Raw genomic sequence first — 15,275 nt, 5'->3', positions numbered from 1 at the left:
GAACTTGCTATTTGGCACTAGAGAATAAACTTTTAGTACAAAAAAATACTCGAAATGGAAACAACCAATCTTATTCTCTGCATCATTACATTTTGATTCATTTTCTATGCTTTCAATTCCTAGTCCGATCTCAATTGAACTTCAAATGCTACAGGTGAACCATACATACAGTCTGTCACAAAGATCTACATATGCTTCTGAAGTTTCAAGTATAGAAAAAAGATTTCAGACATTTTCTAAAGAAAGTATCATTCTTTAAGTATACAGATTGCCTCTGAAAGTGTAAAAGATTTGATTTTATTATTGTTCAAATAATTTTAGAAACAAATGAATCGATGTATTCATAAATTATTCTAAACTCTGTTTCTCTTTTTTAAATACTTGAAATCTTAAGGGTTTACATGCATAGACTTTTGTGACTGATTGTACATAAAAGTTCCATTTGCAATCACAAATGTCAGCTGAACGAAAGCACATGCTATTATCTAACTATATGGAATGTGCTATGTTTCTAAAACTACTAATACACAGAACCTTTAACGTTATCGAATAAGATATTTCGCGATCCCTGAAACACGGTTGAAACCGGTTAGCAATTCCATAAAATTAATAAAACTGCGAATATCATGAGTCCAAAATAAAGCGTTCGTGGATCTGTTATAGAAACTTCAACGCTTCGTGTACAAAATTTTTAATGATTTACGTATGATAGTTTCGTGTTTCGAACGGTAAGGGTCTCTTGGTCGATGAACGTTAAACTTCTTTGTGTGCTTTCCGCATTTAATTGTAATCGCAGTCTAACATAAAACTTTCAGAAAATACGCGGACAATAAGATATGTGGCCAAGTGTGGTCATTAAAATGTGTACATTGTGTACTTTGGTGTAATTGTTCTTCTTCTTTTTTTCAATGTGTTATCAACTTTGTACTTGGATTACCGCACCGCGAACGTGCAGCAAAGCTGATGAGGTTTGTGATTCTTTGAGCGTTTTCCTCGTGATAAACATAAGAGGAACTTGACAAATTTTATATTAAATACTACAGTGACGCATACTTTGATACGCGGTATCGAAAAACTTAGCAAATGACGTAACAGAAAAGCATTCCATCATACTAAAATAATAGTATACCATAAGCAGAACATCTCGTTTTAACTCAAAATAGACATCAATAATAAATATTTAATATAGATAATTAAATAGGTTTGCTAAAATATGTTTGCAATATGTAAAGACTACTTAAATTTTACTTTTGTATTTGAACCTTTCTCAGTAAATAGGTACTTCGTGCACACGTAAAACATACATATCAAATATGTAAATAATAAAAAAAAGAATACTTTATATATAAAGAAAAAGAATTCCTGATAATGATGTCTCTTTTGTGACTCAAACATAAATAAGTAGATAAATAAAACGAGGTCTCTACGTTCAGAAAGCTAATTGTTAGTTGAATCGACGAATCCGTGCGCTTTTATCCGTACTCCACATAGTACGTTCTTCTCCAAAGGAAATCCGTAACAGATTTTCTTGATAATTCCTTTACCCGACATCGTAGAAATTTAATCGTAGTTTTCCGATTCTTGCTGCACCAGCTTGAATCGGCGTGGACTCTTTACACACATCGATCCGTGACCCTCCAATGAAAGGCGGCCTTTTCGTTGCAGGTATCTAGTTATGTAACGCGAGACCAACTGTTGGGGTCTCATTTGCCATTCATCTAGAACTTCCTTCGGCGCCAGCACCTATAAAGTTGCACAGAAGCAAATATAAAAGCACTGCATCAATGACAGAGTCATGAAATCTATATTTAGGAAAATAGATATGGTAAGAAAGTAATATCTTTAGAGTCACAAGCTAAAATCATTACTTTCTGATGGTAAAATAGTTTGAGGATTTCTGATCGATGTGTGATCACCTGTAATTTATTTGTACCATAGATCTTCTAATTAAACGCACGTACCTGATCTCCTTTGAATCGATCGATAAGCGTCACGCAGACAACAGCAGCCTTGATGCCTGCGTGATGAGTAAGGGCCGCAAAGGCGAGGCTCTCCATCTCTATGTTCACAACGCCAGCGTTTTGCAATTGTTTTAGGTATTCTATCTTATCGTTCTCCGAGAACTCGCAGAACGCGCCGTCCATACGGCCTTGGCCTTCGTAGAAGTCGTCGGTACACATCGTTTTACCGATTATGGTGTCGTAGGGATCGTCGCGATGCGCTAGAGCCTTTAACTCACGGGCTAATTGCCGGTCGAGCTTCGCTGGCCTTGATAACATCTTACCAAGCACAGGCTGAAACACAAGTGAGCTTTTTAAGAACAAGCAGTTACAACATTTACATCCGAGTAACTTTTCTTTTTCTTTTTTATTCTACGAGACTTGTGGGTCAGACGAGGCACTCTCTATCGTCGAATATTTGTTACCTGCTCCAAGTAAGACTTCAGCATTCCATCGACCGCCTCCTCGGAAATGACCACGGTGCCTCCTTCAAGGTCGATCCCGCCACACGTACCAATCCTGAAGAATACCGGATCCTTCACTCTTGCGTGGTACATCAGCTTGATCACCTCGTGAAGCAAAATCCCGACCGACGGTACGCCCATTCCATGCTAAACAGAAAAGTAACTTCAATTAGAAGAATACAGTACAGAAATCTAATTTTTTAAGGGCTGTCGCCAATCCTGGGATACTCACGCTAATGGAAAGGACCGGTCCAACTTTGTACATGGAGTATCGGTAAGAATATTGACTGATATCGAGAAGCGTCGTACCGGCTGGAAGCTTATGGCCTATCTCCTTCATTATGTAGAAAGCAAATTGCTGCATACGTTTTGGTGTTCCTCCCATACAGACGAACTGTGAACAGTAATAGAATTACTTAGAAAGATGGCAGAGTTTCCACATCCGAGAGAAATAAAGCTACAAAGGTGAAGAAAAGAAGAGATGGCAGTGTCTTCGCATCTCTTTCTTGGTTTCTACAATCAACATTGAAGTAATTCAACATCAAGTGGCCTGTTGCAAAGCAAGAGACACCTGTACAACAAAGGAAATCTCCTACTTTCATTGTCTGTTATACTGAAACTGGAAAAAAATTGTAACATAAAGCTTAAACTTTACCCAACATCTCCCAATACCAACTCCTTTATACTATTTTGATACGGAGAGCAACAGGAACAAGTGCCTTCGATGCTGCTCGCAATTTTTAGCGCCTCTTTTCTTAGCAACGCGACGTAGAATCAGAGAGAATGCAGATATTATGACAATGCAGAGAATAATACCGCGAGAATTACCACCCCTGCGTAGTTGAGAAGCTCAGACAGAAGTTTCGGCCATTATGCTATTCAGGTCATGAAACACTGTGCTTTCTTTCAATGGCGGACCTCTCATTGATATCAGACCGTGAATACCATTTCGTAAACACAGTTTCGTTGATTACATGAAAGGTCCCACGAGAAAACCGCTCTCTTCTTGTTCGTATCGTTACGCCACAACGAAAACGGAAGACGTTATCTTGGCCAGGGGCCAGAAACGTTCGATGGAAATTTACATTAAATATTCTAATTGTAGGCAAGACGTTTACTTTCACTGGCTGATAAAATAACTTCAATTCTGCACCAGGATGCAATATTTTTTATTACCTTCGATTCGACCCACTTTTCAAATACTTTTTACTAGTTCAAGCCATCAGTTTAGACCGATTTGGGACAATGACAAGTGTATGAGCTACGTTGTTGAAAATAAAACGTAGAATCATACTTGTTTTATCTACAACTCTCGGAACAACGATCTTCGCGCTAATACAGAGGCGTTAAAAATCGTAGCACGCATCAATCGGTTGTTAAAATCATTACGTTGAACACGCAAGGTGCAAGGATGTACGATGTAATTGTTCATTGACCGTAATAGTAACCGAGTGGTAGAACGAAGTAGAAATCAATAGAATTACTGAAGCTGCGTGACTGCGAAAGAGACAATGTGCACCTTGCGGGCTTAATTAACGGGAACAATAGATTTCAACGATTTTTCCCTGAATAGTTTATTATATACAACATCGATTGACTACACCTGCAGTGTCTAGTTACATTTTTTTATCAGAATTAGCATATCTCCATACTTTTTATCCCTACCTAGTATTATTCATTTCTATAGCTATTTCTGTATATTTAATTTAATTCCAAAGAATTTCTTTTTTAAAGAACAGCGATAATACGAGTACTCGTGGAACTGGCTGCACGCACGTGGATCGATGGTTATTAATAAGATCGCGTATTAATTAACTAAGCGCGCAGCATTACGTGACGCGTCAGTTTGTAAACTTTAAGAGATAATTCCCACTGCGATCGTTATGTTATTCACAGAAATCGTTTAGTTATTCACGAACGTTTAAAGCCAATCGATAAGAAGTAAACATCAATTAAAAGCCACCCTAGCGATTAATTGCATTATATAATTAGTGCGAACTGAGGGACTGCGAACCGATAGCGGACGCGTGTAAATTTCAGCCTTGATCGATAGTTTCGTACAACGTTTGACGTTTTAATTGATGGCATCGCGCGTTATTTTTAGCGCGAACCAGCTGGTAAAAGTGTAAAGAACTCGGTTTGAGGCCAAGTAACAGTAAAATCGACGAGCAACCGCGGTATTAACGACCCTCGACGCTGTTTGTAAACGCAGACTCGTTACGTAATGCTTGGTAATCGGATGAAGAGGAAAGAGATCGTCCGTGAACGATCATGGGTAGTCCACTAATTTTCTAATTCGATTGCAGGCACACAGCGTGCGATTAATTGCACGGCAGAGGCGAACGATATCAAGTAATTGGTTGGTAGTTAGGATCGACAATGGTTCCGATCGCGTTCAGATTTCAGAGGCAGAACATTTATCTAATTTGAGAGCAACATACGTGGTGTATAAACTCGTTTAATAATGCGTGTAATTGTCAAATTTACTTTAATCCGTCATCCACAGCTACATTCATACAAACTTTAGTACTTAACATTGTACTCTTAAAATACAGTGTACATATATTAACTACGTCGCGTTCAAAAGAGTACTATGTTAGCGTAGCTAGTGTTTCGAGGTTCTAACTTCATGCAATAAGATAAATTTATGCCTCCACTCTACTCGCTCCCCAAGTAAATTGTAACGTAGTTTCATTGCTTCTACAACTCTCTTCTGTTAGAACTTTTTATGCAGAAAAGCGTCGACTGGGGACTTTGTAAAGACTTTGAGTACAGCATAGTACTTGGTATACAAATTTAGTCAGAGTAGAATAGAAAGGGTGTGCAGTAACTTCGTTTACCTTGACATCTCCAAACATTTCGACGAGGTCGTGGGATCCACTGCCCAAAGCCAGGTGATACAGTATGTCCTGATCCATGAGTTCGATGTTTGGATTCCGTAGTCGCACAGACCCATCTCTATATCTGGGAACAGAAGTTTGAGTTATTATTTTAGCGCAAGTTTCAGTGATTATTTTAACTGATCGTCCTCGTAGAGCAAAAACGCAACTCTGTGGATGTGGGCTGCTCCTTAGAGCACCTTGCATTTTATCATCTTTCGTCAATATTGATTCGATGTATGCCTTGTATATCTCGTCTGCAATTTTTCTTAGCTCAGCATAGTCACTTCTTTAGCGAGTTTGCTTAATGACAAAGATGCATGATACCGCGAAGGAAAGATTAGGAAAACAAGCAGGTATTTGAGAGACGTCTGTGCTGCCAAGGGTTGACTTAAATTACGAACACGATGATCCATTTATCTTATCGCCTGATGTCTCTGAGAAGTATTGATGCCTTAAACAAATGTTAAAAACGCTGTTTATCAGCTCGTATCGCGATATAGATCTTAATATCTATCAGACTATTAATAGGTAGGGTGATGCAGACCAGTGACATTAAGTATCAATGGATAGCGTTTTTGAAAATGCATCTTGCATTGAAGTTTTCCATTCATGTGAAAATATTGCTACTTTAGCAATGTTGTTGTTAATGTTTGGGAACGAACCAAATGCAAAGGGTTAAATATTTCCCTATAATCCATTCACCCTATAATCACGTCAGAGGTGGTCTCAGTGAGAAGTACGACTATTTTATTTTCCATTCGATGCATGTTCGTTGCGTCTGCTTTTTTTACGACTAATAATTGACAAAGTGTTGCGAAACATTGTGTTAGCGAAGTAAACGTTCCGCATGATCTATACAATACGAGTCGGTACTATTTTCGTGATTAAAATGCACGTACTCTCCCTATGACTCACGTCTATCGAATTATTGCCAATCTAATTGGTACATGGATGTTCAGGTGGCTATGATTCGTCGATCAAGCGTTGAACATTTGTTCTTCAGCTATGAACGACGATACTTGGGCAACTTGCTCTTCCTTCGCTTCATATTTAATTAAAAACCTTTTGTTCGTGCCTAATTAAAACCTGAAACTTTCTGGAATGCAATATAATTTGTAGATTATTGGTAGATTTATTTGAGAAAGAGCAGTTTGTCGTGGATTCCTGCTGGCACGATTGCCTTTTAATTGAAGAAGTGATCACAGATTTCCGCCAGAATTGTTCGCCAATTTCTTCTTGGAATGAACTTTCTTTGTACGAAATACTCTCCTCCTCTCCCCGCTACTTCCACAAAAGTGGAAAGCTGTTTGTACCATTTCTGTTCGATTAGATATACTTTGTGTACAAATAGGAGGCTATAAATCATCGTTCTCTTATCGCTGTCCGATAAAAGATTGCTGATTCGAGCAGAACGTAAATGTTAAGTTCCATTTAACCTCTAGATAGCTGAATGAAACCGATGACCTGATAATATTCATTTTTAACTGTTTCGTATGATGCAAGTGTCATTTAGAAAAGGTATACAATACAGAAAACAATATTTGTAGGGCAATGGAAGGATTATTAAATAGCGTATAGCATTTCTTCTTTGGCGTTCTTCTTGGAAGGTCTTCCTAACACCAATGATGCGTGTATAGTGCTTTTAAACGACAAATTAATACAATTACAGAGTTACTTGATAGATAGGGAAATTTTTTCGAACTGATCACTTTTTCAAAACAGTTGCATGTCAATTCATTGTTCATTTTAAAATTTTCTATGGATGCAGTGGTAGATCTTCGCATACTTTACTCTCAAGGGTAGCTTCATAGTCTTGCGTGCAATTCTTCCAGTTTTTCCATCAATTTCATAATTTAAATATGATTACTTATTTTATCACGAATTGGTTTCGTGCGATATTGCTTTTTGAAACAGATGTAGGGAAAGAAAACTTAGAATTGCCGGTTCGAATTATTTTGATCTCGTTCCAAATGAAACGTAGCTCGCTTCAGAAGAAGAAATTCGTTTTAAAAAAGTTTTACATTCGCTTCGAGGAGCTCGCATATGTTACATTGTTTCTAAAGCCCTTCCCAGCGGCGAATGAAATAATCCTAACTATTGTACCGAGGCTGTACAACGTCCGAGATGGAAAAATTTAATTAGACACCGGTGAAAATCGATAATCCTCGCTCGGCTAACAATATTCGATTATTAATTACGCAGCTGACGATTTGAAACTTTTATATAATGTATAAAGCAGCTTCCAATGACCTTACCCGTTTCATTTCATCCGAATATTATGCAACTGATGGCAGATAATCGTATAGTACAAGGAATGAAAATAAATATCGCGTAATTGAAAGCAGAGAGCGCGTTGGTACTCTCGCAGACGATCTGAACGCGAATCGCAGAAAGAAATATAAAGCATACCTAACCGCGGGGTCGTGTTCTTGCGCCTCCTCGTGCTCGTTACTCTGAACCGGGGGCTTTAGTTGACACACGTGGTTCTCTTCGCCCACGGTTCGATTTTTACACGCGCAAGTGGGCATCTTGATGGGTGCACCTTCAATGGCGACGAAGGATGTAAAGTTGCGGGTAATTAACGCGAGAACGCGACGTGCGAGGGACGTTCGACCAAGGGAGAGGTCGGAGGAATGGTCGGTTGACCGGTTTCGAGTTTCGCTGGTACGATGGACCCTCGCAAAGAACAGAGCCAACTGAACGATGCCGACGAGTGCGAATAGGATCTCGCGGTGCTTCAGGAAACCTTTATAACCCGATTCCCCTAGATCGAGGCAGCACAGTTCGTGTTCCCACCATGTCGGACGACAGCCAACGTGGTACACTCTCGCGCGAGCTGCTGCACACGTGCAGCTGCACGAAAATGCGTGGATGTTTGACGATGATATCGGAGAGAGATTAATTTGATCTCTTTGCCGAATCGTGGATATGATTGAGAAAGAGTTGATTGTATGGTTGGCACCGTGTTTGTCATTTCTGAACGATACTTTGGTGCGAGTGGTTGCTCGTTCTAAAGTCTCGTTTAGATTGGATGTAAGAGGTGAGAGGTTCCATTGGGGTTCTGGGTTTGATTGCTCTGACTTTAAAATGAAAATTAATTGAAAATGCATTCTTTTCTTGTCTCGTTTGTTCTATAAATGTGGAGTTTCTTTCTTCACATTAACTTGTGTGTTACTAACAAGCCAGTAGCATTAAACCAGTAAGCTGAAATGGCGCTTGGTACCTCTGTATGTCGTATAAGGTCCTTCCTCTTCAATGGAATGTTATCCAAGTAGAAATCAAACAATTTTCAGAGGAAGAGGAAGGACCTTTAACTTTTTGAGCGATGAGTTGTACTCGTGCAATGTTAAATGCGTGTGCGTGTATGCGCTTATAGGGTTAATTTTATTTTTAACGCTGAAGGCGGCTTTCCACAGAAAATTTGTCACGACCAATTTTACTACCCTAACTGTTAGCTATCTTATACAATAAAAAAATTAGGAGGTTAACTTTCTTTTGCCTTGGAGACCCTGCAGGGGTATTGGCTCCGCCTGCCAGCCTTCGTATGTATTTAAAAAGTATACATTGCGCGAGTAGAAGGGAAGAATTAAAAAAAAGAAGACTTGATATATTAAATTTCGTCCACAAATATTAATTGGAAACAGAGGGTGCTGCAATTCTGCAGTGTCTGTCTGTGAATTAATTCTGTCATTCAAGACACCCAATACTCTCTGCATCCCGACACAAGATAGAAGTTTACTCACCCCTATAGGGCTTTCTTGAGTAATGCCTATGGCTTCTTACGTGTAATATCTGTAGCCATAGCCATAGCCATTCCCTCGCTTATCAAAACCAGTAAAAAAAACATCTTTTCTGTGGAATTATGGACCTCCCTGTTCTAGTTTCGTGCTATTTCGTTCGAGTATGTATATCTACAAGAAGCTACAGACTCCATTCCTCACCCCTGTAAGGTACCAAGAAAAAAAAAGTTAACCCCCTAATTTATTGTACATTTTATTAATTTTATTGTAATTTGTTGTATATTTCAATAGTTTTATTATAACTTACTGTAGATTTCAATAGTTTCATTGTAATTTATTCTAGATTTCAATAGTTTTATTGTAATTTATTGTAGATTTCAATAGTTTTATTGTAATTTATTGTAGATTTCAATAGTTTCATTGTAATTTATTCTAGATTTGAACAGTTTTATTGTAATTTATTGTAGATTTCAATAGTTTTATTGTAATTTATTGTAGATTTCAATAGTTTCATTGTAATTTATTCTAGATTTGAACAGTTTTATTGTAATTTATTGTATTTTATTGTACATAGTACTAGTTTTATACTAATTTATTGTATATTCTATTAATTTCATTGTAATTTATTTTATATTTCACTAGTTTTATTATAATTTATTCTACATTTCCTACATTAGAGGTAAGAGAGAGAAAGAAAATATAAGAGAGCTATAAGATAGAGTGAAAGAGATGGTGCTGACCATCTTCTAGAACCCCTGGCGCCATCTCTTGGAGAATTGCTGAAACTAGTTGGGCATTAGTTTCAGGAATTCCGCAAGAGATGGCGCCAGTAGTTCTTAAGTAGTTTACTTTACTGTCGATAATGCTGAGCGACCAGTTTGAGCGCTTTTCACAGAGATGGCGCCAGGGGTTCTAGAGGAGGGTCCTCATCATCTGTCTCACTCTTTCTTATACCTTTTCATATATCTTTTTCTCTCTTACCTCCAAAGCGGGACATTACAAGAAATTCCAATAATATATAATATTCTATAATAAAACTATTGAAATATGTAAGAAATCAAAAGAATAGTTTAATCTACGTTCATTTCCTACAAATTTATGAACATAACTTAGAATAATTAGTATGTAAGGAATGTATCCAATATGTAAATTGTATTTAAGTACTAATAAATGTTTATATATTATTAATTAATTGTTTAATCAATTAAAAACCTGTCCAATACTCCTAGAATGACCAATCCCAATCCCTGAGCGAGAAAACACTCGTAAAGAATGACCTTGAACCCAATTAAATTAGTTGTAAGTTCGAATCTAAGTCTGAAAGCTGAGATTTTCAAACCAGGCGCCAAATTCTGAAATTTAAATTTCCCGCGCTTTTTTCGGATACCTCCTCACAACTTATGTTCTCCTGATACATTCGCAATTTTTCGACCGAAAATCTGAAAATCCAACTTTGATGACGTCACAGGGGGCTCTGCTCAATTCCAGGAATTCTTGATGACGTCATTTCCAAGAAGTGGCACTATTCGGATACCTCCTATGACGTCATGTTCTCCTGATACATTGCCGATTTTTCGACCAAAATCTTGAAAATCCACAAAGTATCAGGAGAACATGACGTCATAGGAGGTATGCTTGCCACTTCTAGGAAAATGACGTCATTTCTCAGAATCGCCGAAATTCCAGGAATTTTCGATGACGTCATTTCCAAGAAGTGGCACTATTCGTATACCTCCTATGACGTCATGTTCTCCTGATACAAAGTCGATTTTTCAAGATTTTGGTCGAAAAATCGGCAATGTATCAGGAGAACATGACGTCATAGGAGGTATACGAATAGTGCCACTTCTTGGAAATGACGTCATCGAAAATTCCTGGAATTTCGGCGATTCTGAGAAATGACGTCATTTTCCTAGAAGTGGCAAGCATACCTCCTATGACGTCATGTTCTCCTGATACGAAGTCGATTTTTCAAGATTTTGGTCGAAAAATCGGCAATGTATCAGGAGAACATGACGTCATAGGAGGTATCCGAATAGTGCCACTTCTTGGAAATGACGTCATCGAAAATTCCTGGAATTGCCAAGAGCCCCCTGTGACGTCATCAAACTCGGATTTTCAGATTTTTGGTTGAAAAATTGCAAGTGTATCAGGAGAACATGATGTTAGAGGAGGTATCCAAACGTGCCACTTCCCGGAAATGACGTCATTGAGAATTCTTGGAATTTCGACGATTCCCGGAAGTGACGTCATTTTCAAGGACGCCTTAAGATTAGGAGCGATATTCACTTAACTTGGAAACAATTTATTTGGATTCAGAGTTAATTTGACGAGATTTCTCTCGTTTAAGGATTGGGATTGGTTATTCTAGGAATGCTCGACTTAGGGGATAATGAAAACACTCTAAAATTATCTTGAAATAATTAATTTATTCATAATAATTAATAAAATGTACAATAAATTACAATTAAACTGTATTTTACAATGTATTCCACAAATAAACCTTATATACTTATAAATTAAAACTAGAAAGTATAATATAGTATAAATATGTAAGTATGGTAATGTAAAAATGCGAAATTAATACTAATAATCGCGTACAATACTTAATTATATTTTTCTACGCCTGCCCGAACAGATCTTCTTGTTCTTCTTGTAATATCCTGATGCCATGACTCTCTTGATGAAGAACTGGCGAGAATACTCCTGCTGAGGTCCATTTATGATTCCCAAGACTAGCCTCTTGGCTTTGTAGTCCCAAAGTTATTGATTATAAAGATATGTACCACGTATCGATCGATGAACAAGTGTTGCGCCTTTGAAATCATCGATTTCCATTTGATTGCTACTTTTTAGAGACGTCTTTAGTCCTCTACATCATCTGGATGCTTAAAATTACAAGAGAACCTACCCCTTAAACGTAGATCATTGCCAATAGCAAAAGGAGAAGGTGTCTAACATTTTAAATTACTCTAAAAGCACACTAAGTTTCAATAAAACCGATGAGGAACATCGAAAGTTGGTTTAATTGTCAGTAACTTACGTTTGCCAAGCTTGGACATAGTTATATTCTCTATATCTAGTCCTCTATACCGATACTCGGTGCTTTATGCGACTGGAGACCTTCTATCTCCGAGCAATTCATTTATAAAATGCCTGGAGGACTCTCCAAAGGAATCGTGATAAATAAAGTGTACTTAATTATAACGTAGAACTACTTATAGGGCTTGAAATGATACTATCGCTTTAACGCGAGAGCGAACTAAACTTTATTTCATCGAGGATTACGTAAACCTTGGAAGTAATGTTTTAAACGTGAAAAAGGAACGAGAATTATCGCGAGAACTGTTCGTCGAATCGTCCTCTGTATATAAAATAAATGTATATAAAATAAACGATTGAATATACACCGAGATAGGTGATAAATTATATAATATGAGTAATATCGCTAATCCTGATCCACAAAGTTACTTAATTAATTCTTTATCAGTGATTAAATATCATTAAGATAACGTTTCTTTCATTTTGCCTATTTGATCTTTTGTTTACGCTATATTTAATCTATATATAACGGCACTATCTAAACAGGACGTCGAATACACCCGTATATGTTTCGCGCATTGCAATTTTCTATTGTACAGTAACTAAAAATAGCTGCAGACTATAGATATATAAGAATAGATTTTTAAAGGAAACATATCCTCTGGCGTTAGATACTACCAGTTATTTCTAATAAATTTATGAACAATTGGAGAAATATAAATTAAGAAATATAAAGATAACGGAGATATACTTGGATTCAGATTTTTAACAATTCCAAGAGGATAATCTTGTTCTTTCTACACCTGTTATCGATCTGCTGTTTGTATTTATACTACTGCATTACTCTATATCTACTCTATACCTACGGCCAATGATCCACATTTAAGTTTACTTAATACTCTCTTTAAAAACCCTGAATCTATCTGGGCAATCTTATATTTGCACGACAAACTGCAGAAGAACTTAAGTTCAACAAGTCTTTTAACAGACGTCTCGAAAGAGTAGCAAAACTTGTATAAAACTTGGAATGAAGCGGCACAAAACTTCTTTCCCTCGGCATTATTTTGCATAAAATACTTTATGCAAAAGTAGTGGCACAGACTTCCTCGTTCACGGCAAACCGAGCCCTATCTAAGATATATTTGCTGTTTTTATTTGTTCCAAACTCTTCACTGATAAGTCTACGGTCAACGATCCACGTACAAGTGCACTATTCTCAAACCAGAGAAAGAATTTATCTAATGGAGCACTTGGAAGGGAAATTTAATCATTTTCTATCAACAATGTTTGCTTCCTGCGAATTTCTATTGATCAAGCAAATGCCTGACCAATATGGCGGTGCAGACAAAGATTTTTCGAATCAGACTCATTGCTCATCCTCTCGAAAAGAGTAGATGATCTCCTCGTCCCGTTGTCATAGCGATAGAAGAGTTAAATACGTCGGAGGGTGCAAGTATACGCGGCTATACTCGCGATTAAATCATGTGAAACAGAATTCTTAGTAGAATCCCTTAGTTTCGAGCTATTCAGATCATTATAATTACCATCTGCGTGTATCTACACTCTGTAGTTACCAGCCGTTCAAATTATCAAACAATGTTTCATACTTGGGATATAAAACACAGTGGTAGATACTCGATTGAGTATCAGAGTGTATCTCTTGTAGTTTGTATCGTAAAGAAGTTATCCTTGAACCCAGGGTACTTTCCAAATGGGGTTAATCTTTTCTGCAAGAATTTCTTTTATGATTCTTACAAGAACTGTCCCTTTGAACGCTTTCAAAGTATTCTTCGGCAGCATTGTATTCCTCTTGTAAAATTCCTCGTATACATTGAAGTGTTTTAAGTGCAGCTGAAGCTTAAAACGCGTAACCTTCTTTTATTTCTGGCAAGCACTTCACGCAGTTCGAGTATCTCGGGGAAAATTAAAATTCAGCTCTTATCTGTACCAGATTGCTCAAGCTTTCAGTCAGAAAACTTATATAAGTATGCACAATAAGGAGAATCGATTTTACAAGTTATTTTCACCTACAAAATATACGAAGTGCGTTCGGATAATACGTGTACGTGGATTACTCGAGCGAGAAGTACTTTGAAGTTCAAGGTGAGTCGAGAAATACGTGTGAACGCTTCAATGATTAATTATCGTCTGATTTAAGGGCTCCGGATTGCTTCCATGTTCTTACAGTACGAACTGGACGGCTACACAGATCAATTTTACGAAAGTAACGAACGCGACACACGCATGGAGCACAATACACGGCTATATCATATATCGATCGTCCACTTCGTTGCTGACGAGTGTCAGCTCGAGTGAACGTGAGCTCGAATTCACGTGTTATATCTACTTCCGTTCCAAATTAAATACTACCGGGTGTTTGACCATGTTAAATACACCATGTTCTACAATTTTACTCAGTGTCTAACTAAAACGATATTTTATTCACGAGAGAACTAATTTTTACTGATACTGTACGAACTTGTAATATCTTATTACCTCTGCACTTCTCTCTTCCAAGAAAACGATCTTTCAAATACTTCTTACAATTATTCTACTGTGATAAAATATTGCGCTCAGGTTAGACCTTGATTAATTATCCTCAACGCGCAGATTTATCTTCCACCAAATTAAGCAGGAAGTCGCGTAGCGAATAAAACCGCGTTTACGTCACGTTGAAAGTTGACTGCACGATATCGTTCGCACTTTTTCGAATGCTCCAAGATAGATTCACAAACATCGAAATCACATGCCTCTTCGGTACACTTGTAGCTTCCACATCGATTTCACTAGGTTTTCCAGGAAACGCGATCACGCAGAACTTTCGAAAGTTCCACTTAAACCATGAGCAACCTGTGTAACAGTCGATTGTTTCGATTCAAAATGATCGCGAGAAGTTCGCTGGTCCCTCTGAGAAGGGTGGCCGAACTCGCAGCCAAGCCCCTCTTTTTCTATGTTCAATTAAAAGAAGGCGAGTTGCGTCCGTTAGGATCGGGACTTAAACGTAGAAAATGTAATTGATGACGACAGAAACACTCACTCGTCGATCTCCTCCTCTTCCAGTAGAAGACTCATCGTTCCGCTTGCGTCCCTTTATTCGCTGTAGTCCTGCTGAATGACAAACCTTGACTCTTTCCGGCGCAGGGGTGT

At 37.7% G+C, this 15,275-nt stretch overlaps 1 protein-coding gene across 2 annotated transcripts; it reads right to left on the bottom strand.

Annotated features, from left to right (window-relative positions):
- Positions 1-1,395: 1,395 nt before the first annotated feature.
- On the bottom strand, positions 1,396-15,275 carry LOC143431519 (uridine phosphorylase 1). 2 transcript variants are annotated; one of them, XM_076908307.1, is made up of 6 exons: positions 15,166-15,275; positions 5,305-5,428; positions 2,697-2,858; positions 2,426-2,611; positions 1,962-2,294; positions 1,396-1,743 (listed from the first exon to the last, which is right to left on the bottom strand). In XM_076908307.1, exons 1-6 carry the CDS (start codon positions 15,198-15,200, stop codon positions 1,561-1,563), a joined length of 1,023 nt encoding a protein of 340 aa, XP_076764422.1. In that variant the 5' UTR covers positions 15,201-15,275; the 3' UTR covers positions 1,396-1,560. The 2 variants fall into 2 exon arrangements, with proteins under 2 accessions (XP_076764422.1, XP_076764421.1); XM_076908306.1 differs by lacking the exon at positions 15,166-15,275 and adding an exon at positions 7,756-7,931.

Source organism: Xylocopa sonorina, chromosome 18 (assembly GCF_050948175.1).
Source record: "Xylocopa sonorina isolate GNS202 chromosome 18, iyXylSono1_principal, whole genome shotgun sequence".
In the NCBI taxonomy this organism is placed as follows: Eukaryota; Metazoa; Arthropoda; class Insecta; order Hymenoptera; family Apidae; genus Xylocopa; species Xylocopa sonorina.
Note: the sequence above shows the minus strand (reverse complement) of the source record. Positions and strands in the feature narration are given on the sequence as shown.